Below are 19,104 nucleotides of genomic sequence, written 5' to 3'. Positions count from 1 at the left end.
AGAAAACCCTGTGATGTAGTTTGGAGGGGGGCGGGGGTTGGAGTAGGGGTTCTGGGGAGCTGGAACAGTGGCCACAGTGGCCCAGAAACAGGACAAACCCAGATGACGGGAGTTGACCCAGTTGGTGGGTCTTCTTCACCCTTGGACTGCAGGACATAACCCGAAAGCAGACACATGGTGAGAAAGAACAGTAACAGGATTTATTTACACAGAGAGAGGAGGGAGAGGGAAAGAGGAGGAGGAGGGAGGAGCGTGGTGAGGTGGGGGAAGAGACAGAATTTGTAGGCTGGCATGCGGCCAGATGCCATCTGTCCTACCCCAGATAGTGTCCACTGAACAGGGACTGGGTCCAAACCAATGCTGTCTGTGGTAGGCCTGTGGCTTCTCCACAGACACCCTCCTCACAAGCATTTTAACAGCTAAAGCCCCGGCAGTTTTAACTACCCAAAGCTCAGCAGTTTAACCACCATCCAGGTAATGGGTGTGTTGGGGCTTGGGAAGGGGGGAGCCTGGAAAGCTCCACCTTCTGCCATTAAGTTGGCTAGGAGTGCAACCCACTGGCTCAGAGGTCGCTCCTCGCTGTATTTCTTAGAGCCCAGTCCCCCACTGTTGGCTGAAGCCATTGGGACAGGGTCTGAGGAGAGGGCAGGGCACAGCTGACAGGAGGGCCAAACTCAGACAGGGACACCCTGTCTTCATCATTTTTTAACTTCCACAGACCATAGAAATTTAAGCAAAATAGTTATTTTATATATATTTATATGTCATATATATAAATCAGGCAAATAAAGAGTTCAAGGGGTGCTGAGATACCGTCCTCCAGACCCGGCTGCAATGGGAACTGGGTCTCTGTACCAGCCCAGGATGGGCCAAGAGTTTATTCATTATTGCTGATTTGGAGCCTGGTTCTGGGGTGGAGAGCACCTGCAGGCCCTGCCCCCTGCCCTTTCCTGTCTCTCTGGGGCTGCCCAGCAAGGCAGAGGGCTCTTGCCCTCAGATTCACATGGTTGTCTTCAGCTTCCCTCCCTAGTGGTGGGTGGGGTTATAGCTCCGGAGACAACTGAATTGTGCTCTCATGGGCCAGGGTGAGGCTCCTGTTTCCTTTTCTGTGGGCTTTCTGGGCTCTTAGGGCACAGGCAGCTTAGATACAAACGGGGTGGGAGTGGGCTTGCTAAATTGACCTAGAAAATACTCCCAACTCAAGGGGTCTGGCTGGTTTCCTGATGTCTTAAAAAGAAGGGGCTTTTTGCCAGGACACTTTTGTGTCAAGAAAGCACACTTAGAAAGTCTTCTGCTAAGTGTTGTGCTAAAAAATATTTACTAAAACATCTTGGCTGGGCACAAATGGAGATAGTTTTTCTAAAAAAGTCAAAAGCAGCTCCCTAGGAGGGGCCAGTTCCTCCCTGGATGGGGGCTGGTGACATGGGCGGTCCATGGCCCACTAGCCTGCCTGAGTTGTAACTGGGAGCTGGGGTCTGGTTGGAGCCCAAGTCCGTAAGTGAAGGTAACATGGGCACCTGGGGGCTGGAGAGAACCTGGCTCAGCACTTCCTCCTTCCAAGGGGAGCCCACAAAAAAATGTTTAAAAGGCGGGGAGAAGAAAAGGTAAGTGTGTGTGTCTTGGGGGGAAGGGCCACTGAGTACTAAGTCGAATGCATTCAAGAAAAGGTGGACCAGGCTGTGCAGGCGCCTGTATTTGCAGGAGCGGGTATCACTCAGAAGATGTTGGGGCACATGTGCCAGTCCTGCCTCTCCTTGGCCTCCCAGTAGCCGCCCTTGTACATGCAGGCCATCTCCCCGGTCAGCGGGTCCAGCCTCTTCTCGAACCACAGCGGCATGTACACATCGACCTCCTTTTCTGCTGGTGGGCAGAGCAAGCGGCTGTGGGCCATTGGCTGCCCCTTGGACGCCTCACTCCCGTCCCCTGGAGCCCGGGGACACCACCCCTTCAGCCTCTAGCCCCATCCCTCCCCGCCCCACTCCGACCCCCCCCTTCAGTGAGGGCACCCTGAAGTCTCCTCAGGCTCACCATCCTCAGAGCCGCTGCAGCCCCGAGAGCAGGCCTCCAGCCGGCGGCGCCTCGACAGGCGCTGCTTGTCCTCCAGCCGCTGCTTCTCCACGTTGGCCTGGTCCCAGTGCCCCTTCTCCATCAGCCGCTGGTCGGGCCGCAGGCGGCTGTCGGTGGGCGCCACGCCGTCCTCGTGCTCGTTGAGGGTCAGGGCCAGCTCCGAGAAGTAGTACATGTTCTCCGCGTTCTCCCTGCCAGAGGGCACCGTGAGCCAGCGCGCGCCCATCCCTCCCCGGTCCACACTGACCCCGAAAAAAGCTGCTGGCACCCCTCTGCAGTTTCCCGCGCCGCGCACCCACCAACTTGCATGTTTTGCCGTGTTAAACTTGTCTGGGGGTTTGCATATTTTCCCCGGGCTTTCACGTGCATCTGCAGTTATTTCTAACATCGCACCAGCGCCCCTTCTGCGGGCCCCTTCTCTGGGTTCCCAATGTGCGGGCACGGGAGCGGCCGTGTCTCTCCATTGGTTGAAGAGGAAAAGGTTGATTCTGTATTTCAGGTGGTTCTGTTTATCCATACTGCTTTTATATCCTTTTCCTCTGTTGAGGCTGTTTTACTGTTCTTTCTACAATTTCCTGAGATGGAAGCTTAGTGCAGTCTTTTCAGCTTTTTCCTTTTTCTAATTTGTACATTTAAAGCTACACATAACCCCCAACTCCTGCAGTAGCCAAATCTCCCACCATTTTGATGTGTTATTTCCATTATTAGTTATATTTTCTTAATATCCATATCTGCTGACCTATGGATTAGCTGGACGTTTTAAGTTTGTAAACATTTTGTCAGCTTTATTTCAAGTGTAACTGCCTTATAGTAAACCGTGGACTTGATAGAAGTTCAGTTCTTTGAAATTTCCTTTATGGCCCAGTATTGGGTCAATTTTTGCCAATGTTCCATGTGTAACTGAAGAGAAGGTGTTTTTCACATTTGTTGAATGCACTGTCTTCCCTCCCTCTCCCAGGGTGTAGGCCCTATTATTCAAACTTTGCGTATTTATTTTTTGCCTCTTTTCACTACTTAGAAAAGTTGTTGAAATTTTCCCCTTTTGTTGTTAATTAGTCCATCGTCCTTATATTCCTGCCAACTCGGACTGTGTATGTATTTTGGGACTATGTCTTCATAGAGTTAAAATTTAAAACTTTCTCCTGGTGAACATCATGTCCTTTCTAGGGACAGTCTTTTTGTTTTAAAGTATGTCTTGTGGTATTAATATTACTATTACTACGATGACTAATTAATTGCAAATATTAAGAGCTGCAGCAGCTTTTGACTTGTATGTCTATTGACACATCTTTTTGCATCTTTTAATTTCAATCTTTATTTTCTTACTTCAGTGGCTCACCTGTAAACCATATATATTTGTGTTTAAAAAAAATTTACCTGAAACTTTGTACCTATTACAATAGGAGCGCTTAATGTAATTACTATTATGTTAGAGTAGAATCTTCCCTTTTCTTATTTTGCTCCTTTGTTTGGAGCTCAGGTGCAGTTTTAGGTTAGCCATAATCCTTTGTCCATGACATCCTCTCTTGGTTCTTACATTGCCTTTGATTAATACAAACTTTCCATTCTAAGGAGAAGGTAGAATCCTGACCCAAAAAATGCAGCTCTATGTTCAACCATATTCACTAACCCATCCCCTTCCCAGGAGCCATCAGCAAGACTCCTGGGTTCATTAGTCCTCTGCTTTCCTTTTCAATATAATTTTATTGCATCTTTACAGTTAGTCTTAAGTGTGGATATTTGTTTTTAGCTGTATAAATGGAATCTCATGATGTATGTAACCTTTGGGGCTTTTTTTTTTTTAACTTAGTATTACATTAAGATCTAGAGCATGTTGCTGTGGTTCCTTTATATCAATTATTATACACTAGCCCCTTATGTGAATATACCACACTGATCTCCAAAAAAATTGGGTTGTTTTCATGCCTCTGCTTTGGGATAATCTGATGCACGTTTCTATTGTACGTTTGCAGAGTGTCTCTTGAGTATACACTTGGAAGTGGAATTCTGGGCTGCACCCTGGGATGCTCTTATTTAGAGGTGAGACCACACTGCTTTCCAGCTAGGTGCACCACCTCGACACTTCCACTGGCAGTGTCTTTCCAAGTCAAATGAATGTAAAATCATATCCTATGTGTTTTGATTTGCACTATCCTGTCCACTGACAATATTGGTCAGTTCTACATGACTGGCCAAGTTTCTTCTATGAAATTGTTGTTCATAACTCTTGCCATTTTTCTAGTGGAATATTTTTGCTTTATTGATTGATTTTCAAGGTCTTTACATATTTTAAAATGATTTTTAATTGTGGCTAAAATACTCTTAATGTATTCTTGATTCTATTACCCTTGTCAGGTGGATCATTAAACTGCCTTGTATTGAGCTAAACTTTCTTTGAATGAACACAAGTATTTTAATATTGTCAAATATATCAATGCTTTTGTGTCTTCTTTGAGAATTTTCTTAAGAGCTAAAAGATAGTTATACTTTCTGCTTAGAGTTTAACTCATTGTTTATCAGCAAGTCAAACTTCCTAATTATAAGACCTTTTTTTGGAGCTGATTTTTGCATAACGTGAGGAAGGGGTTTAGGTAATCTTTTCCACATGGTAACCATCTCCCCAGATCCTTTTACAGAATGACAAACAGTCCCGTCTGCCACCTGATCTGACATGCCACCTTTGGCATAGCCCAGTCTTTAGGGATAATGAGCTGTTTCCAGGCTCATTATTATGTCCCACAACAGCTTCAAAATAAGTTCTGATATCTATAAAGACAAGTCCTCTTATTAATTATTCTATCTAAATGTCCTGGCCCTTTAGTACTATAAATTTTAAAAACCAGAAGAAAATCACAATGGGATTTTATTTGGTCTACTAACTCTCTTACTAATTATTTCCTACACAGGAACATTAATCTTTCTCCATAGAATTGGCTCTTTTTAAATATCTTAGTAAAGCTTTATAATTTTCTGCAGAGTTCTTGAATATAGCATTTATTACAATATCACTGATGTCCTAAATTGTATTTTTTAGTTGTTTGCCATTAGTGTAAAAATGCAACTCACTTTTACATAATAATCTTAAAATGCTTTTTCTGAATCTATTCAACTATATTAATATGAAAAAATTATGGATTTTTAATATAAAATCAATCCTGCATATTCAGGATAAAATATGATTGAAGAAGGTTTGTTATACACTATTGGATTGGATTTGGGTGTCTTGTTTTGGAATTTTGCTTAGAGAGATTCATGAGTGAAATAGGAGAAAAATTTTATTTTCCCATTAATGTCTCAGCCTGGCCTATGTTAGGGTTATACTGATCTCACAGTATAGGAGAGTAGAATTCTTTTTCTATGGCCTGGAAGATTTTTTTTATATAAAATTGAGATGATATATTTCTTGAAAATTTGGTAGAATTCACCTATAAAATTATCTGGGCTTTATGTTTTATTTGTGGGAATTTTTTAACTACTACTTCAGTTTCCTCAATTATTATGGCACTTTGCAGGCTTTTTATTTATTTTTTAAGATTCATTTATTTATGCATACAAGAATTGGGGTACAGCCCAGGGTGCAGAGGTGAGATATTTCACCAGAAATCCAGTGAGGAGCAAAACAGGCAAACTGATGAAGTGTACTGCTGAGGGAAGCAGTAAGTAGATTAGGAGAGGTCTGCTGCTCCATGTGGGTCAGCTCCCTGGCTGCAGTAGCTGCAGACAGCGTCATAGTGCCTGTCCTTTAGCCTGTTGTGTCACCAGGGAGGGGCCCAGGATTTTTGTTCTTGACTTAGTTCTTATAAGTTATATTTTTCTAAGAATTGTTCCTTCCCATCTAAATTTTTAATTATTTCTGTAGACCTTATATGTCATATATAACTCTTCATTAATACCATTTATTGCTATATTCTCTTTTGATCAATCTTACCAGTAGTTTTATATCAGGTATGTTTTCTCAAAGAATCAATTTTTGGCATTTCAGACTTTTTGTTTTATTAATCTCTGCCGTTATTTTTAAAGTATATTTTCTTCTTTGTTTAGGTTTATACATTTTCTAACTTATTAGAAAGGAAACTCAGAAAAAAACAAAATGAATGAGCTTATATACTATTTAAGGCAATATATTTCTGTTGAAACATTGCCTTTAATATCTTTTCATTATTATTCCATCCAGTTTTTATGTATTTTCATTATCATTCAGTTCTAGTAATTTTTATTCTAATTTGTTATTATACTTATGAGTTATTTAGCAACTCAAAACTTTTCCCATTGTCCCTAACTTCTGTTTAAGAACCTTATGAAAAACAGGTTATAGTCTGGATGCTTCTCTGTAACTTGGTTGAGGCTTTCTTTTAGTCTAGTACATCACTGACTTTTGCAAACATTCCAGGTCTAACTGGGTAAAATTTCTCTGATTGTTGAATCCATAAGTATGTGTATAACCTGTGTTATTTCAGTCTCCTTTATATCCTTGTTGTTTTATTCTCCTCTCCCACCTGACTTATCAATAAGTGAAAGCGGTATATTGAAATCTTCCACAGTGATAAAGATTTAACTATCAATTTAAGGGTTTTATTATCAGTTAAGTGTTGTATATTTTACAAGCATAAAATATTTGAAGCTATTACACTTTGTTGAAGAATTCAACCTTCTGTCATTACGTAGTAGTTCTTTTGACCCTAAGTAATGCATTTGTTTACAAATCTGTTTTCCTGGTATGGTAAACATAGCTTTACTTTTTTTGGTTAGTATTTTTATGACATGTCTTTTACTTTCAACCATTACAAATCTTTATGTTTTGACTATCTTAGAAAGTGTGTATATCTGGAGTTTTAAAAATCCAGTCAGTATTTTTACTTTTTAATTGTTGGATTGCAGCCATTTATATATGTATTATGCTTGAACCTATTTCTATGTTAATTTACTGGGGATTTTTCTTTTTTGCAATTTTAGAACACTTGATAAAAAATATTACCTCAAATTGTATAGCCACTGAAAGTACAGTTATCAAAAAAAGCACACATTTCACTTGGCTCTCTGGGCCTGGTGTGCTTTGGCATTCCTGCTTCCTGCAGGATTATTCCATTCTTATCAGCATCAGCTTTACCCCTTTTAGTCCACTGGGCCCCTTCTCCGTCTTTGCAGAGGCCTTTTTAGGGTCTGGCTGGGGGAGAGGGGTAGGAGGAGCAGATAACCTTGTGACTCTACTCCGTGGCTTGTCAGTCACCTAGGTTTTGTCTCCTTTGGCATCCCTGTAGGCCTTTCTCCGGGGTGTGATGGCCACTAGGAAGTAGGCCCTGGACACTGTCTGCAGCAGGTGAGCTGTGGTCGGGGCAGGTCATCGCCTCTTCTTTTAGGGTTTTTATTTGTTCCAGTTTTTCTTTTTAATTTTAATTATTTTTAAAATCTTACATATTATGTCTGTTCCTTAGCATTCTTAGCATTCTTTCAAATACCATCATGTTACCATTATCTACATTTTAAATTCTGTGTTATCACGAGAATATTTTCCTATGGGCTCAGTAGTCAAGGCCACCATTTACTTTGTGTCTTTTACAGCATTTTCTGGATTTTCCCCCTCTATGTTAGTAAGTACAATTTTCTTGGATTTTTCTGTACACGCCTTCTGAAGTTGACTTTTTTTTTTTTAAATCATACTCTCCTATTTGATAGCTTGATTGGACAGAAATTTCTTGTTTCTGGTTTCATTTTTTTCTTGGGTTTGAAAATATTCACTGTTGGCTACTGAAAAAGCTGATGTCAATCTTATTTTTTATCCTTGACTGAAATCTTTTATTCCTCCCTGTAAGCTATTACCATAGCATTTTTAATTTTCTGTCTAGCAAGGTCTTTATCTCTCGTCTTTGGTATGCTACAGGTCCTTTCAAGCTGAGGTTTTTTCATCTCATCATTTTTATTTGGGGAAATTTACCTATTTCTTTACCCATTTCTCATCTCCACTTTTATCCCTTTCCTTTCCTTCTGGGATTCTAATCAAATGTATTATTTGAGTGGTTTCTTTAGGAATGCACCCACATGTTTCACACAGCCAAGTCCCGACCCTCCTTTTGGGTGGTGTGAGGACACTGAGGCAGCTTCCCCCCACTCACCCCCCTCCCCCGGACACATGTAATTGTGAGATCCTATTTTAACTTGATGCTTTAGGTTTTAGCCCCCTAGACACATTATTATTCTTGTTATTCAGTGTTTGCTGAGCTTCCATAATTTTTGTTCTTTAGTCCTACAACTGCAAACTTTCACCTAGGATCAGTTCCTTCTAGCAGAGGTACATCTGTTAGTGCAGGTATGTGAAAGGTACCTGTTTCAGCTTCCCTCTTGAAAGATATTCTTGCTGGGTGTGTGATTCTAGGCTGGCAGTGAATCTTTCTGCACATGGAAGGTCTCATTGATTGTTTTCAAGCTCCCATTATTGTGGATAAGAGTTGCCGGTCTGCTGTTCCTTGGAAAGTCATGCCTTTTTAAAAATCTGTTTAATATTTTCTTTTTGAGTTAGTTTTAACAGCTTCACTGTAGGTGTGGAAAATTCTTGTTTTCTTGTCAGATGTGGTCTCTTTGTTTCCACACCTGGATCTGTGCTGCGCCTGCTCTAGAGCTTGCAAGCAGGGGTTGTGTTCCCGAGACTCTGCCGTCTGGCCAGTGCACAGGGCTGCTGGGAGGCTGCTCTGGTCTCCCTCTGGGTGGGGGGTGGCAGCCTTTTCATTCTGTCTTATCTTTTCCATATTTTGTCTCTAGCTTCAGTTCTTGATCATTTCTTCTAGCCTCTCTTCCATTGATGAATCTAATTAAACCTTCCCATGAAGTTCCCAGTCTCAGCTATTTTATCTTTCCCATGTGTAATTCCTGTTTTGCTCTGTGAAATCTGCTTTGCCTGGTTTTATAACTTTGTTTCTTGCAGTTATGTTCACATTTAGTGTCAGTCTGTCTATAAAGTTTCTGCACAGGACTTTCTGCCATCTCCTAGGGCCACAGCTCTTTACTGTGGGGTCTCTGGTTACCATGCCACGGTGTCAGCCACCTAACAGTGTCCGCTGCATGTGGATAGCGCCCCCAACCTCCTACGGCTGTTGCTCACTTCCTGTCTGGCCCGGCAGCGACCCCCGCCCATCCACTTGCCCCCTTCTCCATTTCCCTCTCCTGCCTGCTCTTCTCCCCGACTTGCAGCCCATGGGTGCCCTTCACAGCCCCACTCACGGCAGTGGGTACTTCTTCCACAGCAGCTTGGCTGGCAGCGTCTGGTACACTGTCTTCTGCTTCCCTTCCAAGCTGGGGCTGCTCGGGCTGCTTTGCACAATCTTGGCGCACTCCATCTGTTCATCCCACGAGCCTGACAGCACGTAGTGAGCCTCGCCCTGGCTGTCACTCACCACTCCTGTCACCTGTGGACATGAGCAGGGCCAGCATGGGCACAAGCCTCTCCAGGCCCTGAGTCTCTGGGAGGTGGCCTTCCTTACCTTCCGAGCTACATCTTTGGAGAAGTAGCTGTAGGGCAAGAACTTTAGCTGGCATCGGTCCTTCGTCTTATGATTCACGATCTCGATGTCCCCTGTCTGGAGAAGGACAGTGGTCAGTGGCTAATCACTAAGCTGTCAGCCCCCTCCCTGAGGATACCGCTCTAACCTGGTCAATCCAGAGTTTGCCCACAATGATGTTATGCACCGTTGAGGTGCTCTTCCTCCACACGTAGTGATTCCCACTGGTCTGGAATTCTAAGTGGATGGCACCTGGAGGCCAGAGATGGGGTCAGTCATGGTCTGCCAGGGTGGGCCCCAGCCAGCCTGCCCACAGTCCCAGGGCCCTGAGAACCAGGAGCAGTGCTCGTGCAGACCAGAGGCCAGGCCACAGGCCAGCGAGGCCCACGCAGTGGGGGCACAGACCTGCACAAAGACTAATGTCGCCCTTGGAGGCCCCAAACTGGCTCTGGATTGGTCACCCGGAGGACCCTAATCCAGGATGTCTTTCTATTTTAGGGGAACACAGGGCCCCAGCTTACCTAGCGGCATGATGGAGAGGTATTTCCCCCGGAACTTGCTGGAGATGGTGATCTCCTGCCACAGACTCCAGCCGTGCTTGGAGAACACATAGTGCGCGGCCGATGGTGGGTGGTGGCTCACCTGAGACCGGACCCACAGGACATGAGCATCTGCAGGCCACGGGCCCAGACCTGCCTGTCCTGTGCCCGGTACACACAGCTCTGTGGCCCTGAAATGACCACACTGTTCCTCTGGGTGCCCAAGGCAGGCCCCCAGACAGTGTGTCCTCAGCAGGAAAGCATGAGGGAGGCAGCCTGGGCCTGCCCTAACCTGATGTGGGCACGAGCCGAGGACTGGTGTCTCTGTACCGGCTCTTGTGGCTGTGAAATGGGGGTGACAATAAAGCCTGGACCTCAAGGATGGACTATGACAGACTACACAGGGACTGGTAAAGTGAGGCGTTTTGCTCCACTGAGGGCTTTTGTGCTGCAGTTAACCTTCCCACATGCCTGCAAAGGTGTGCTTTGTGCCATGTTATACGAAGGAAGCCCAGACTAGGGAAGCCACTTTAACTCAGGTAACTGTTACTCCCTCAGATATGTCTAGAATCAGCCCCTTCACACACCCTCCCCGCCCCAGACCATGTGGATAGGAACAGAAGCCATTGCCAGCCCCCTGCTCCACTTGTATGCCTGTGCTCCATTCTCCCCACCAGCTGGGTGTCACGCCTCCTTCACCCCACTGTGACCACTGCCCACATAAATCCAGGGTCTGCAGGCTGCCTCCAGTTTGCCCCAACTGCTGCTCTGTCCATGGCATCCCCTTTCTCTCTGATCACCCCTTTTCTGAAAGAGCCAGAAACATCCGCACATGCCTGCATCTGCTGCTGCCCCACGACACGCACACCAGATGACACCCCATTGGTTGCATCGCAACTTCCCGCACCATCAGCATCCAGCCCCATCTGACTGACATGGCACCTGCCAGTGCAGCTGAACGAAGAAATGCGTTCACCCAACAGTCGGACCACACTTGCCTCTTCCCTGCATTTCTCACCCCAAAGTCCAGGACATCAGCAAACCCAGCAGCTCCACCTCCCACACAGACCCACGCTCTGACCACCCACCTCCCCGGCCTGGCATTGCCTTTGAAACTGGGCACTGGACTCTGACCTGCCTGTTTGGTGAGCTCAACGCCGGGGCCCTGTGCAGTGCCTGGCACACAGCAGATGCCAGGCCCTGTGCAGTGCCTGGCACACAGCAGATGCCAGCCTGGAATTCACTCCTGGGCGACTTCATGCAGCGCAACCCACCCGAGCCCTCCCCTTCATTCAGGCACCAACAGAGTTGCTTCTTTCCAGATAGGCCTCTAGGGTTCAGAGGTCACTGCTGAGGTTCCCAGCCCACGTGCCTGACTTCGGTTCTCCATGAGGGGAATAAGCGTCTCAGCAGGGAAGCCGTAGAGAAGGGGTGGAGAAAATGGAGGTGAGCTCGCCCCAGCTGTCATTAACCAGGGCCCTGCCGGGCACAGTCTCCTCCCCACCTGGTGCCTTCTGGCTCAGTGATGAACCCAAGTTCTGGCCCTCACTGCCTCCTGGGCAGCGTGCTCTTGGACGGGGCCCTGGATTGATGGCCCTTTGGGAGAATGTGTCCCACTCATCTTGCTCCGACCCTGGGCCAACGGGAGCGGCTTGGCTGGAGTCGGCCTCACCTGCTCACAGATGGAACGCAGGCCCATGTCATCAAGGCGGTCCAGCTCGAAGGTCTCCCCCAGCATGGGGTTGAACGGCTTGGCGATGCGGTGCACAGTGGTGGAGTAGGAGGACACGGAGAAGGCCGCCACCAGGCACATCTGCTCCACTGGGTTGGTGCAGTGCACCGCCTTGTCCAGCAGGTGGTGGTACTCCAGGTCCTCTGTCAGCCGCTGGAGCATGGACAGGGGCTCGTTAAAGTTGACCTGGTGGGGTGGGTAGATGGTGAGGACCCCAGGGCCCGCAGGCTGCCCAGCTGCAAGGCTGAGCCGAAGCTGCTGCTTCTGGCACCCTTGGGTCGGCAGAGCACCCTTGCTTTGCCCAGAGGTTCCGGGACACACCAATTGGAAGGCCACGTCTCTTCTGGGCCAAGCTCTTCTGGGGCCTAACCTAAAGCCACAGCCCCGCCCCTGCGCCGCCCCGCCCCTCCTGCCTCGGTTTCCCCACAGCCTGCAGGACTTCTGACGTGCTGTAGCGCATCCACCTGCACTGCGTTCACCGGCAGGCTCCTCTCCTGGGATGGAACTCCGCGAAGGCCGGGGCTCTGAATCTTAAAATGAGGGACTGAATGAATGAGTGGATGGCTGAAGCAGGTCGGCTTCACATTCTGAGCTATTGTGCTAGTTTCCTGGCAGGGCTCCGCGCGGGGTCCCCATCTTTGTTAGGGAAGGGCAGGATCACTTTCACTGGGGCCAGCCATCAGGCAGGGTCTTTCTGTGCGCTGTGAAGTGGGTCACGGGTCATGCGAGACACCAAATTTGTTCTGGAGCCTCAGAACTTCCTCTGGAGAAGCCACTGTGGCTTGGCAGCACAAAGGTCAGCTCTGCCCTCAGCCTCTGGGGATGGCTCTGGACGGCTCCGGGCATGGAGGCGGGCCGCCCGTCCACACGTACTGCCCGATCCTGTAACCCTCTGGGAGGTCGGGACACTGGGACACCGCGAGGCCAACGGAGATCCACGGGTGGACTGTGTGGATCTCAGCTGGCTGTAGATTCCCCTCCTGGCTCCTTCCCTCATTGCCTGAGGTTGGCGTTTGCAGTGCCGGTGGGCATGATTCAGGCATCGGTTACATACTGCTTTGGTGCCATTAAAAATGACACTGGGGGCCTCCCTGGTGGTGCAGCGGGTTAAAGCACTGCACTAAGAAGCTTAAGCCACTTCTGCATGAGTTCGATCCCCGCCTGCCCCGGAGGAAATCCACATGGCGTGGCAGACCTCTCCTGACCTGCCTGCTGCTCCCCTCAGCAGTGTACTTCGTCCATCTGCCTGTTCTGCTCCCCACTCTGTCTCTGGTGAATCCTCTCACCCACCGCATCTCTGGCCTGTACCCCAGTTCTGTATGAGTGAATAAATCTTTAAAAAAAAAATGACACTGGGGCTGCTTGAACTTCTCACAGGCCACCACTCCTCATGCATGCACAGGACCCCGTGCATGCACGGGAAGACCCCCTCACTGCCCCACCCACCACGGCTGCCCTGCTCTAGCTGCCTACCGGCATGGGGATTTTGGAAAGCTCCCGGCCGATGCAGTTCTTCATGATGCTCCACAGATTGAGACTGTAGTTGGGCTTGTCGGGGATGCGGGCACGCCTCTTGACTTTGGGGGCTTCCTTGGGCACAAGTGAAGCGCCATCTAGCATCTACCAGACAAGCAGGGTACACACATCAGCAAAGACCAGAGCATTCTCGGGGTACACCAGGCCTCACCTTGACCTCGCCCAGCAGCCCCTTGGGTCCAGCCAGCCACTGGCACGCTGCCTAGAGGCTGGCTCTGCTGAACTCTCCATGGAGGCAGGTCAGGAACCCAGAGGCAGCCACGGGGGCCCTGAGCTTGAGGTGCTACCTCTCCCCCACCCCTCAGCCACCCTCAGGTACTTCGACCTCACTTACATTGTCAGGCGAGGTCCAGTCCACAGGACCTGTCCCTGTCCCACCCTCAGCTTTTCTGCAGGAAACAAAAGGAGGGGATGAGTTATTTACAAGTCCTGGGGCCTCTTCAGGGCTTGGCCACCTTCTGTCCATCCCCTCAGTGAGGTCTGGGACGCAGCTCATCCCAAGGCTGCTGCTCCAGAGGGGGTGTCTAATTAAGGACACTCGGGGGGGGGCGTTGAGGGGTCCTGGGTAGCAATTAGAAGGAACGCCCACCCTCAGGGTCCCTGCACACACCCCCCTCCAGGGAACTGGCTGACCCAGATGTGCCCAGGGGTGGGCTCCTCCTCTGGAAGAGCCCACCGTGTCCTCGCTGACTCCCTCACCAAGCTGGAGCTCTAGAAGGGCAGGATGCAGGCTGGGTGCATCTCTGTGTAGTGAACACGTGTGGCGGGGTTGGCCAGAATAGCTACCTGGAAGTGCTATGGCTGAGGAGCCCAGGCTCTGTGGAAGCCCCAAGGAGGGTGACCTGGGCCAGCTGGGGTTGAGGGCATCTGGCAGACAGGCCTCAAGGGATGGGAAAGAATCACCGTGCCGTTACAGGGGACAGGCACGGCGCTGCAGATAGTGGGCAGGGGGCCTGTCACGCCCTTGCAGCTGCAGCCCAGGAAGGGGGCCGGCTGGGCCTCCAGAGCCATGAGAAGTGCTGGGCATGAGCAGAGGCTGGGGCTTCTTCCACCAACAGAGGAAGAGGCGAGGGAGCCAGCCTGCAGGGCCCTCCTGGCTGCGGGACATTCACAGCGGCTAACAGCAGCTAAGCCATGCTAGTTTTAAGAGCCACAGAAGTCATTTAAGAGTCAATGGAGAAGAAGAGTGATTCTGAGTGGGAAATATACTGCAGTGAGACTGGAAAGGCCCCGAGGGGGCAAGAGGGATCTGAACAGCTCTTGCCCTGAAGGAAACTGGGACAGTGGGCGTAAAGCACTGTGCTCCACACGGGCACGAAAAAGAGTGGCCAGGGCTTTTTGCCTGCTGCTCCCCACTGGGATTCGGGGGGTCTGGGCGGCAGTAGAACAATATGGTGCAAGGCTGCTGACAGGCTAAGTGCTCTACCTGCTGTGCACATTTGTGGGGAGCATGGGGCATCCCGAGACTGGCACAGTCCCTGGGTGCATGTGACATGGGGCAGCACAGGCTGTGGTCAGTTATGTCACTGTCCCGGGCCCCAGCTTCCCAGGCCAGACAGGGGCTCCAGACATCTGTGGGGCTCCAGACATCTGTGGGGCTCCCTAGCCCACGGCTGCCATCCTCACCCACCCTGTCATAGATGAAGACCGTCAGTGATTTGATGGAAATAAAAGGTTCTAATGAGGCTTGAACCACTAGTCACAGTGAATCCACACTCAAGCCCTTGGTGTTTCCCTCTGACCCGTGTGCAGCTGCCTCTCCCCTCAGCACCAGCGTGGCCCCTCCACGGGCTCATTCTGAGGTACCCAGAGCACCTGACAGATCATGTTCGGGGCTAATAGATGTCCCGGCTATGCTTCCGTGCTCAGATCTGTATTTAAGCATCCTGACAGCGCAGGCTTTTATGAAAAGCAAAACAAAGGCTTCTTAGGAATAGAAAATAAAAGAGCCCCTGCAGGGCCACGTTCTGGAATGCTGGCGTGAAGGGGGTGGTCAGGGCTCTGAGCACCTCTGAGATGAGAGTGAGCAAGCGGCAGCCTTCAGGGGCTCCCTGCTCCCTAGCCCCTGGAAATGGATTCAGCCAATGCCCAGTTTTCAAAACAACAAAATCTGGAGCAAGATTTCAAAGAAACAAAAACCCAAGTGCAAAGAACAACTGGAGTGGGATAACGGGGTGAGGAAGGCCGGTTGGAGGGGCTCCGCCGTCACCTGTCCTCCTTGGCCTGCGTGATCACGGTGATGAAGGACGTGGCGTCTTCCATGGCGTCAAAGTACTCGGTATCTTCATCTTCCTCACTGTCTTCTCCTTTGGGAGTCAAGAGGCTTCCTGCAGACACATGCAGAGATTCTGCCCAGAGCCTGTGGCGCCCCCCCCCAGCCCAGCCCCCCCCTTCCACACTCCAGCCCCTCCATTCCCATCTCCGGGTCCTGGCTAATCTGGCTTGCTGCCCTTGCTCCCTGTTCTAGCATGTTCTTTTCTCTCACCTCTGGCACAGACCTCCCTCTTCCCCTGCCCTCTCAATTCGTGGACCCCTTCCCTCGCTGACAGTCCCCCTTCCTGGGGTACGCAGGACCCCTTGCTCCAGGTGAGGCGGGCAGCGCCCTGGCCTCTGGGCTAGCCCCAGCCAAAGGGCTGGCTGAACTCACAGAACTTTTGAGAACTGGAACTAGACACGGAGACTGCCGCCAGGGGGAGGTGGGTGTGGAGAACACACAGCCGTAGAGGCAGGCCAGAGCTGGCCAAGACCAGCATGTGAAGGGCTGTGCTGTCGGGGCGGTGCCAGGGGACAGGCCAGCAGCCTGAGCCAGACGCAGGGGCCCGTGCTCTCACCCTCACTGAAGCTCTTGGCAGGGTTGGAGGCCCGGCCGGGAGCACTGCGGAACGCCCGCTCAAGGCTGTTGTGCTGCTTGGCTAGCTGCTCAATGGTCTCCTCCAGATGGACACGCTGCTCTTGCTCATACTGCAACGCCCGCTGCCATTTCCGGCTGTGTGTCTCCGCTAGTTCCAGGAAGTCCCTGCAGGCCTGGGGGGCGAACAGTGGCCCCTGAGACCAGAGCCGGCCGAGGCCTGTGTTCCCTCCGCCCCCGCTCCCACTCCACACCCCCCTCGCTGGGGCAGGGCCGGGAGGAAGGTCCTGGGTGCTGTCTCCCTCCCTCTGTCATCACGGGGTAGTTGTGAGCATCTTTGCTGTCTCCTCTGGCCTCTCTGGGGTCCTGGCTTTCTTGGAGCCCGCTCCGGGACTGGCCTCCGCCCTGGCCAGCCTCCTGGCCGGGATGCTAGTGCAGGGTGTCAAATCCAGCATGTTGCCAGTCGGCCAGGCCAGCAGCAGCTGGGGCCCGAACCTTCCGCTGCCGCTGCCGCAGCTGCTGGAACTCAGGTTTGTCATGACCGCTGTCGCTCCTGACACCCGAGGCTAGCTTGGTTAGATGCCGGCTCTGGCACAGGAGGGTGAAAGCCACCTTCTGCCACACTAGTCGGCTCCGAGAGGTAATGAGTCTTGTCTGGCAGAGCAACTGGAGTTTTCCACCAGGTTGCCTCGTAATCGGCATCCCATGACTACTTTTAAGGTCCCCCCTTGAAACTCGTGGCCTACAACACCCGGATGCTTTTCAGCTTCCTGGGCTGGTAGGTGGCTCCCCCTCTCTTATGCAGCAGGAGTGGTCATTTCACCTGTCATCACAGTGGAGGGCAGTGAGGTCCAAGGCAGGGGCCTCTGGATTTGCGGGCTGGCGCCTCCCCTCAGGCCAAGCCTGCAGACCCTGCCGCACCCCTGCACCCTTCCCGCCTCTGCACGCCCCACATACATCTAACCCTGAGGGCCAGAGATGTGTTTCCCCAGGGGAAGAGGGGGGCCCGGCCCTCATCAGGGGTGTGGACAACAATATCTTGACGAGCTGTGGGAGGAACCAGGAAGTGATGGGGTGCGCCAGGTAAAGGGGTGCCTGATACACTCTGTTGGGTGCTGCCGCCGCTTCTGTAGGGCACTGGGTGTGGGGGCTCCAGGGTATTGGCTGGATGAGCATGCACCCCACTAGGACAGGCCTCCAAAGGAAACAGGCTGGGCCAGCACCCCGCTGCAGTGCTGCAGGCCTGGGGGCGTCGTCCTGAGAGCAGACTCAAAGCCTCGTCCTTACTGGGTCTGCACCAGCAGGTTAGAAGATGGCAGTGGGTGCGGGATCGGGGCAGGGTACCCCTCTGGATACCTCAAGAACTTTCTAGCGCTTGCCAGAGCACTGTGAGTCGAGTGTGGAGGTGCCCACCTCATCCCACAGTTGGTGGACTCAGGCTCTCAGGTCAAAGAGCAGGAGGCAGCAGAGCGGTGGTCCCAGCCCCCCAGCCCAGGGCGCTCTGGGCCCGGCTACTGCTCCTGGCCCTTGCTGCACGTCATCCCTGAACTCAGCCCAGTGCCCAGACCAGCCTCTGCTCCTGTCACCTGTTGGCTGACGGAGGCAGGAGCCTCCACCCTGGGCGCCACTGAGGGCTGCCGCCTGGGGAGCCCTGGCGCTGGGGAAGCACCCGGGCCCTGCGCACACTGCTCCAGGGAGCTCCTTCGGGCTCCTCCTGTCCTGGAGACCCAGGTCAACAAGGGCAAGCGGCCAGGTTCCAGTGTCGCGCCTGAGGGCCATGCTCGCCTCAAGGCCACTTCCGCACAGAGCACAGCCCCTTTTGAGGGAGGTGCAGGGGCCCTGGCTGTGGCAAGCACTGAGCCTTAATGCGGGCAGAGACATGTCCCAGGCTTCACGGTTTTCTGAATTCTTACTGGTCCGAGGGTGCCCTGTCTGATGGACAGTGTCGCCTATGCCGCTCGACTGCCCAGCCGCAGGGCTTCTTCCCTCCCTCAGCTCCGCTGTAGCTGCGGCCACCCCTCCCTGCCAACCTGTGACCATCTGCCACTGAGCCTTGACATAGATAGTTGCTTTCCTTCCACGTAACTCAGGGTGTTTCAAACAAAGTAAGAACCATAAAACAGAATAAGACAGTGGCCAAAGGTCCTGGCAAATAACCCCCATGAAGTCATGCCACAGGGCTCTAGGTGGTCTCTGGGCCTCCAAGCAGCAAAAGCAAAAAGGGGAGATAGTCATAGCTTAAAGATGAATTAGGCTCCTTCCCTGTCCTTGAAATTCACAGACATCAACACTTCGGAAATGAGCCTCTCACAGACCTGGCGCCCCACCCCCTCCAACCTCATTTACTGGGGTGCCACCCCTCCCCACACCCACAGGCACTGTGTCTTCCCTTTGCTGGTTCAGCTCCACACAAAGCTGCTGTGCTGATGCCACCCCCTCTCATGTCACTGGGCAGGGCTGTCTGGGGCATCCTCACCAGCACCGAGGTAACAGATCCCCCTGGAGGGGGAAGACAGGCCAGGGGACTTGTCAAGGACTCCCCAAGGCAGAGGGTGTGTGGGCCCAGAGGCCAGGCCCCACGGTCCCAGCTGCACCTCTGCCAGGGCACGCAGCACCCTGTCACCTCCCGTGCCTCGGCGTAGAGAGACTCCATCTCCAGCTGCAGCCAGCTGAGCCAGGTGTGGGCCAGTCACGTGGCTCTCAGATTTTGGGGCTCCCAGCTGGGCAGGTATCTGGACCCCTTTGCTCTTTGGGTTGCTGGAGCTGAGGCCACTTCCCCACACTCACCCCAGCATATGGAGCCCCACACGGTAGATTACTGACTCCTGCCTCTCTCTGGCCTGGGGTCCAAAGGCGGCGAAAAGGAGGAAACCTGCAAGGCCGCACTGACAC

At 51.2% G+C, this 19,104-nt stretch overlaps 1 protein-coding gene across 5 annotated transcripts in view; it reads right to left on the bottom strand.

The window, feature by feature from the left end:
• Window positions 1–200: 200 nt before the first annotated feature.
• Window positions 201–19,104, bottom strand: part of OSBP2 (oxysterol binding protein 2) — an 88,993-nt gene continuing 70,089 nt past the window's right edge. For 3 of the 5 annotated variants that reach the window (XM_012731164.1, XM_012731166.1, XM_012731165.1), the window contains exons 3-13: window positions 16,196–16,388; window positions 15,574–15,691; window positions 13,699–13,753; window positions 13,302–13,448; window positions 11,769–12,014; window positions 10,079–10,199; window positions 9,706–9,809; window positions 9,540–9,635; window positions 9,280–9,464; window positions 2,029–2,258; window positions 201–1,860 (exon numbers count right to left, since the gene is read on the bottom strand). In XM_012731164.1, coding sequence (XP_012586618.1) covers window positions 1,715–1,860; window positions 2,029–2,258; window positions 9,280–9,464; window positions 9,540–9,635; window positions 9,706–9,809; window positions 10,079–10,199; window positions 11,769–12,014; window positions 13,302–13,448; window positions 13,699–13,753; window positions 15,574–15,691; window positions 16,196–16,388 — 1,641 coding nt within the window. In that variant the 3' untranslated portion in view covers window positions 201–1,714. Of the gene's footprint in view, window positions 1,861–2,028; window positions 2,259–9,189; window positions 9,465–9,539; window positions 9,636–9,705; window positions 9,810–10,078; window positions 10,200–11,768; window positions 12,015–13,301; window positions 13,449–13,698; window positions 13,754–15,573; window positions 15,692–15,849; window positions 15,868–16,195; window positions 16,389–19,104 lie in introns of those variants that run through there. The other 2 variants (XM_012731163.1, XM_012731162.1) reach the window with 2 other exon arrangements.

Source organism: Condylura cristata, unplaced genomic scaffold (assembly GCF_000260355.1).
Source record: "Condylura cristata isolate star-nosed mole 26May11 unplaced genomic scaffold, ConCri1.0 scaffold00029, whole genome shotgun sequence".
Classification (NCBI taxonomy): domain Eukaryota; kingdom Metazoa; phylum Chordata; class Mammalia; order Eulipotyphla; family Talpidae; genus Condylura; species Condylura cristata.
The sequence above is the reverse complement of the archived record's forward strand: the minus strand, read 5'-3'. Positions and strand labels throughout refer to the sequence as shown.